We start from the raw sequence: 6,991 nt of genomic DNA, 5'->3' as shown, positions 1-6,991 counted from the left end.
TGACATGCTTCGTTCAGTTGCATGTGGCTGGCGTCACCACGGTTTTGGCCAGAGAGGTTCCAAGTCAGAGGTTCACCTTATACCCAGGCTGCAGGTGCAGTAGCAGGACTTGGCTCCTGCAACCTCACTTTCTCTTTGTAGTTCAAAGCGATTCTCTGCCTGCGGCCTCAGTAGCTGGGATTACAGGTTTTGCTGCCTTGCCGCGCCCGGCAATGTTTGTTTTGTTGCTTGGTTTTTGTTTGTTTGTTTTTGAGACTGAGTCTCCTCAGCCAGAGCTGGAGTGCAGTGGTGAATCTTTGTCATTGCAACTTTCCATACTCCGAGGTTCGCCATTCTCCTGCCTCAGCCTCAGTAGCTGAGACTGGCTCCCATACCACCTGATCTAATTTTTGTATTTTCTGTGGAGGCTGGGTTCACTGTATTAACCAGGATGGTCTCGATCTCCTGACCTCATGATCGCCCGCCTCTGCCTCTCCCAAAGTGCTGGGATTACAGGCATGCATCCTGCCTTGATAATGTTTGTATTTTGTAGAAACCAGGTTTTCATTTTGTATGTTGGTCTTGAACTCCTGACCTCAGGTGATCTGCCTTAGCCTCCCAAAGTGTCAGGATAACAGGTGTCAGCCAAGCCCAGCCGGCGATTCAACTGATTTATTTATTTATTTTTATTTTTATTTATTTTTGAGGCCAGGTCTCACTCTATGCGCCCAGGCTGGAGTGCGGTGGCGGATCTCAGCTCACTGCAAGCTCCAGCCCTGTGAGTTTACGCCATTCTCCTGCCTCAGCCTCGAGTAGCTGGGGCTGTGGCGCCGCCACCTGCGCCCGGCTAGTTTTTGTATTTTTGGTAGAGGCAGGAGTTTCACGGGTTAGCCAGGATGGTCACCGATCTCCTGACCTCGTGATCAAACCCGTCTTAGGCCTCCCAAAATGCTGGGATTACAGGCTTGAGCCGCATGCCCGGCCACCCAGCAGTTATATATATATAGGCCGTGGAGATTGCGGTAAGCAAGACCCCATGCCACTGCACTCCAGCCTGGGCAACAAGAAGCTGAAACTCTGTCTCAAAAAGAAAAAGAAAAAGAAAACAAAAACAGTAGTCAATTTACTAAAATGATTTGACTTAAGCATCTGCAGTGTGACTTCCACCTCAACTCCTGGCTCAATACTGATGGAAGTAACCTGCTTAACAATCTCAGAAGGACTGTGCAAGTCAAAGAGTCGCTTGCGGATTCTCACGTGGAAACGATCCCATGTCTTAGAACCTTCACCACAAAGAGTTTTTCTTGTAGTGATTCTCAAAGTCTTGGCAGACATTCGAACTGGTCCTTTCACTTTGAGATTCTTTTTCTTTGCTCCTCTGATCAAGTCAGCACACACCTACTCCAGGGATTTTATGGTGCAGCTCGTTAAAGTGACTCGAATTCTTGAACTGCCACCTCCGCCTCCATGGGTGTTTTTCCGGTATCCTTAAAATCCATGGCTACTGCGCGGCTTCCTGACCCACTGGTTCCTGGGCGAGAGCTAACAGCGGTGAGTCGGAAGCAGGAGCGTGAGGATTGGCGATCCGCAACACCTACGACGGCGTCTTTCTCAAAGCGCTATTTATATATATATTTTTTGAGACGGAGTCTAGCTCTGTCGCCCAGGTTGGAGTGCAGTAGAGCGATCTCGGCTCCCTGCCACCTCCGCCTCCCGGGTTCCAGCGATTCTCCTGCCTCAGCCTCCCGAGTAGCTGTAGCTGGGATTACAGGCGCGTGCCACCACGCCCAGCTAATTTTTGTATTTTTAGTAGAGACGGGGTTTCACTGTGTTGGCCAGGCTTGTCTCGATCTCCTGACCTCGTGATCCACCCGCCTCGGCCTCCCAAAGTGCTGGGATTACAAGCGTGAGCCACCAGGCCCCGCCACTATTTGTATTTTACACTTGATCTTGGCCAAAAGGCCAAGAAGCGATACTATTTATATTTTTATAATACTTATCCCCATCTAACATACTACATATTGCAATTATTTATTATATCTTTTGTTTAGTGTCTAATATCCTCCTCCACCTGCACCCCAGCAGAATGTAAGCTCCACAAGGACAACAATATTGATCTATTTTGTTGTCTGATGTAATCCGCTGTACGCCCTGGACAGAACCTGCTACAAAGTAGGAGCTCAGTAAGTATTTGAATGAATGTATCGTGGCACGGGAAGAACCCAGAAGAAAGGGGCGGCTGAAGCTGTGAAAGGAGCAAGTGGCCTGGCGCGGGGGCTCACGCCTGCAATCCCAGCACTTTTGAGAGGCCAAGGCGGGCAGATCACTTGAGGTTAGAAATTCGAGACCAGCCTGGCCAACATGGCGAAACCCCACCTCTACTAAAAATACAAAAATTAGCCCAGCGTTGTGGTGGGCGCCTGTGGTCTCAGCTACTCTGAGGCTGAGACAGAGAACTGCTTGAACCCGGGAGACGGAGGTTGCAGCGAGCTGAGAGCGCGCCACTATACTCCAGCCTGGGCAAGAGCGAGACTCCGTCTCAAAAGAAAAAAAAAAACAAAAAAAACCCAACTGTGTGTGTGTGGGGGGGGGCGAGTCAATAAACAGAGCAATACTGTATATGTAAAATACAGAATGGTATGGTACCAAGAACACATAGATGGAATGATCTGTAGCGCTTCTCAATTGTATTACATTCAACGAAACCTTTTAGAGCTGGTTCTCCCCCCTCCCCCACTGTCTTTGTTTCTTTGGGAACCCCCACACGGCACAAACCGTGTTTTATTTTATTTTATTTTTTTTTTTTGAGACGGAGTCTCGCTCTGCCGCCCAGGCTGGAGTGCAGTGGCCGGATCTCAGCTCACTGCAAGCTCCGCCTCCCGGGATCACGTGATCCGCCCGTCTCGGCCTCCCAAAGTGCTGGGATTACAGGCTTGAGCCACCGCGCCCGGCCACAAACCGTGTTTTAATTCCTATTCTCTAGTGTGCAGGTAAGTGCCTGGCACGTATTAAGTTGTCAAAAGAGGTCGTGAGCAAGTTAACAAATCACTGCTTCCATGTCCCTAACTACTTTTAAGCTCCTGGAGAAGAGATTTCCTATCTCTTGCGCTTCTACTTCAACGCCCACTTCAGAGAGGGCTCAAAGTAACGTCGTGAACTTAATACGCAATAAGGCAGCGCCCAGAGGCGGAAGAGGCAGAGTTTTAAGCTCCGGCCACGTGACGAAGGTGGGCGGGGCGTCAAAGTTCATATCCCAGCGTCCTTTGAATCAACTTCCTTTTCTCTTCTTTCCGGTGTTCAAGATGTCGAAGCGAGGTGAGGTTTTGCTTCTGGAGGATCCTCCACCATCTGTCGTGCAGTGGCTGGCGGATTCGTCAGGAGCGGTGGCCTTAGGCAGCTGGGGCGCTTTGCTCTCCTTCAGGCCGGAGAGGGAGAGCCAGGCCATCGCAAGAGCACTGCCAGGGCCCTCGAAAGTGGCAGTGGGGTGCTGGAGAGTTGACATAGCAGGATCCCGACATGAATATAGTCTGGATCCCGCGAGATCGCTCTGCGAATAGGGCTATCGTATTGGGGTTGAAGTTAGACTGGATTAGGCCCTGGTTTGCGCGACGTCTGCGGTCTTATGCTTTGCAGGAGCAATTGCGTTTTGCGAAAGTTGGAACAAGGGCTGAGTCGTCTAGGTTCCTTAATTTCGATGTCAGAGTGGTAATAGTGAGAAATAGGCTACTTTCCGTGAGAATCGGGTGGCACACGGGGAGGGCATAAGTAAAATCTGAGCGAGCTAATCTATAGCATACCGTCTGTCAAAGTATATGCGGTGAATTACAGTTTAAGAGTATGAGGGGGAACTGCGAACCATGTCTAGATAGTGATCTCTTTATCCTGTTTACCTTCCCTTTATATCCACAGGACGTGGTGGGTCCTCTGGTGCGAAATTCCGGATTTCCCTGGGTCTTCCGGTAGGAGCTGTGATCAATTGTGCTGACAACACAGGTGAGGTCTTTGACTGCAGGTTGCTATACTCCCCCTTTTAAAAGCACTCAATGGGCCTGTGCCTAATGACCTATTGAGCCGTCAAGAAAGGGGAGAGTGAAAACATCGCTTTTGGGTGAAGTGGCAACATGTGTTGTTTGCTTCAATCGGTGGTGTGACAAGGCGTTCTTGAGGACTAACTGCTTGGGCAGTCAGTGGAGGGAGGGACTTTGGAAGTGTTTTGGAAATGTAATACTGATGGAACGGCCTGATGGGCCCTCAACATTTTTCATTTTTATTTACATTCATTTGTAGGAGCCAAAAACCTGTATATCATCTCCGTGAAGGGGATCAAGGGACGGCTGAACAGACTTCCCGCTGCTGGTGTGGGTGACATGGTGATGGCCACAGTCAAGAAAGGCAAACCAGAGCTCAGAAAAAAGGGTGAGTAAACACTGAGCCCACCTTAACACTGATAAGTAGTGGGGGGACTCTTTCCTTTATTGGAAAATGGATCAGTTTTCAAGGCCTCAAGGTTGTTTTCCATTGAGAGGCAATGTGAGATAAGTATCTTAAGTTTTTGTTCATATTATGTTGGAGGGGGGACCATCATCTTGTCATTTCCATACTTTAGATTTATTTATTTATTTATTTTTTGAGATGGGGTCTCCCTCTGTCACTCAGCCCACAATAGAGTGCAATGGCACGATCTTGGCTGACTGCAACCTCTGCCTCCTGGGTTCTAAAAAAAAAAAAAAAAAAATTAGAAAATGAAAACGAGAAGCTGCTCATTATTTTATTTTTATTTATTTATTTTTGAGATGTAATCTCACTCTGTTGACCAGGCTGCAGTGCAGTGGCACATATCTTTCTGTTCACTGCAACCTCCACCTCCCAGGCTCAAGTGATTGCCCTGCCTCAGCCTCCCGAGGAGCTGGGATCATAGGTGTGCGCCACCACACCCAGCTAATTGCTCATTACTTAATCTCAGGCTACCCCCTCAAAAGTTTTCCTGTCAGGTGTATGATTTAAAGGGGGAGGCCTCAAAATACTTGCAGTTTGTGTCCTGTCTGGCTTTAGAACTTCTGGTATTTGATGCATTTTAACTTTAGCTCTTGCACTTTTTTCCTGTGCCTGCCTAGTCTGTCTCTACCCTGGGATGTCTTGCTCTTCTAAAGAGTTCATGGCCATCCCTTGATTTACAAATGTGATGTTGATTTGTTAGCCATGTGTTACAGTTACTCCTATTCCTGTATCCACCCCACGATGCTCTCCAGTAGATTTTTCACCTTTGGGTTAGAAATCTTTTTTTGTTTACCATTAATAGCCACTTGAGGGCTTGGTAGCACTGTGCTTGTGATTCAGCAATTGCATGGGCTTTTTCCTCTTCTCAGAACACTTCCTGGGTCTGATTGGTGGCCCAGGGAGCTGTTAGAGAAGAGCAGAGCAAATGGCCATCACTTTGTAGATGAGATGGCAGGAGAGTGGATTGTTGGTCTCAGTCAGTGGTGGGACAGACCAGAGCTCAGAACACTTCAGTTTTAAAACGAGCTGTGAGTATCCAATTCTGTTAATGTCTTTTTTGGTCCTTGTGTCTGCTAAATGAATACATCCCCTCCCCTTGGAACTTAATAAATAACAAGCACAGAAATGTGCAAAAGGGCCAGGTCTATTTGTCTACTTGATGAATTTGTGAGCATTTAATGGTTTATAAGTAGAGGAGGGTCAGTAAGTATTGGCTGCCTCATGTGTGTCCCATTGCTAACTTGGTTAGATTTACCTATTTTTTGTATAGTCTTCCTGTCATTATAAAAATTCTGTGTAAGGACCCCACGCTAGTATCAGTGAAGATTTGAATCCAGGTGTGTCTGACTCTACAATAGTTCTTCACAAGCATTATATTTCACTGTGTAGTGATACTTGATTTTGAAATTTGGGAAAAGCATCTTTTTCACTTTAGTACAGATGGGTGTAAAAGTTACTTATGACACTGGAAAGTAAAACATTAAAAGTAAAACATAAAGCCTGGTGTTTGGGCCCTGGAATTCCAGTTGTTTTCCAGTATAAATCTGAATAGCTTGGTCTCTGCTCATTGCCAGGACTGGGAGCAGTTGGGGGTCCCAGGTCCCATTTCTACATCCCAATTCAGTGATACTGGGATCTTAATAACCCACCTGTGAGGTGAAGTTGGAAAAGGCATAGGCAAGGATAATTGTCCTCCTGAGAGTTTTACACTTGCGAGAAAATACTGGCAGCTTTGATTTTAAGATGTGAATAGATGGTTGTGGTTCATGCCTATACTCCCAGCACTTTGGGAGTAAAAAAAGAAATCTGGGCATGGTGGTGAGCACCTGTAGTCCAAGATACTGGAGAGGCTGAGGTGGGAGGATCACCTTAAAGATTGATTGATATTTACACTGTCTCAAACACTGACAGTACATTCTGTCTAGCTGGCAACTGCTTTTGTGGTGGCGTTGCTACTTGACATGTTAATGACTGCTGTCTTTTTTTCTTCTCTCAGTACATCCAGCAGTGGTCATTCGACAACGAAAGTCATACCGTAGAAAAGATGGCGTGTTTCTTTATTTTGAAGATAATGCAGGGGTCATAGTGAACAATAAAGGCGAGATGAAAGGTTCCGCCATTACAGGACCAGTAGCAAAGGAGTGTGCAGACTTGTGGCCCCGGATTGCATCCAATGCTGGCAGCATTGCATGATTCTCCAGTATATTTGTAAAAAATAAAAATTTTAAACCCATTAAAAAGTATTTGTTTGCAGTGCTTGCCTCCTTGTTGACTTCTACACTTTTTTTTCCCCCCCGAGAGTCTCACTCTGTCACCGAGGCTGGAGTGCAGTGGTGAGACCTTGGCTCGCTGCAACCTCCACTTCCAGGGTTCAAGTAATTCTCCTGCCTCAGCCTCCCAAGTAGCTGGGATTACAGGCACCTGCCATCATGCCTGGCTAATTTTTGTATTTTTGGTGGAGATGGGGTTTCACCATGTTGGCCAAACTGGACTCAAACTCCTGATCTCAAGTGAT

General features: G+C 47.0%; 1 protein-coding gene, 1 non-coding gene and 1 pseudogene across 2 annotated transcripts; 2 read left to right on the top strand and 1 right to left on the bottom strand.

Annotated features, from left to right (window-relative positions):
• Nucleotides 1-1,678, bottom strand: part of LOC108582484 — a 17,682-nt pseudogene extending 16,004 nt beyond the window's left edge.
• A 1,473-nt stretch (nt 1,679-3,151) lies between these two features.
• RPL23 (ribosomal protein L23) lies at nt 3,152-6,729 on the top strand. The gene is made up of 4 exons (XM_031657054.1): nt 3,152-3,294; nt 3,889-3,972; nt 4,267-4,395; nt 6,473-6,729. The coding sequence occupies exons 1-4, from the start codon at nt 3,282-3,284 to the stop codon at nt 6,667-6,669; spliced, it is 423 nt and encodes a 140-aa protein (XP_031512914.1). The 5' UTR covers nt 3,152-3,281; the 3' UTR covers nt 6,670-6,729.
• LOC116271139 lies at nt 4,004-4,135 on the top strand. The gene has a single exon (XR_004179577.1). It is a non-coding gene; the product is annotated as a small nucleolar RNA SNORA21 (small nucleolar RNA).
• Nucleotides 6,730-6,991: the final 262 nt, after the last annotated feature.

This window comes from Papio anubis, chromosome 17 (assembly GCF_008728515.1).
Source record: "Papio anubis isolate 15944 chromosome 17, Panubis1.0, whole genome shotgun sequence".
Taxonomy (NCBI): domain Eukaryota; kingdom Metazoa; phylum Chordata; class Mammalia; order Primates; family Cercopithecidae; genus Papio; species Papio anubis.
This window is presented reverse-complemented; position numbering and strand designations above follow the sequence as displayed.

What these genes read in the sequence shown, in the direction of transcription:
- RPL23 (XM_031657054.1), top strand. An exon ending in CAATTGTGCTGACAACACAG is followed by an intron (nt 3,973 to 4,266) that starts GTGAGGTCTTTG and finishes ATTCATTTGTAG; the next exon opens with GAGCCAAAAACCTGTATATC. An exon ending in ACCAGAGCTCAGAAAAAAGG is followed by an intron (nt 4,396 to 6,472) that starts GTGAGTAAACAC and finishes TTCTTCTCTCAG; the next exon opens with TACATCCAGCAGTGGTCATT.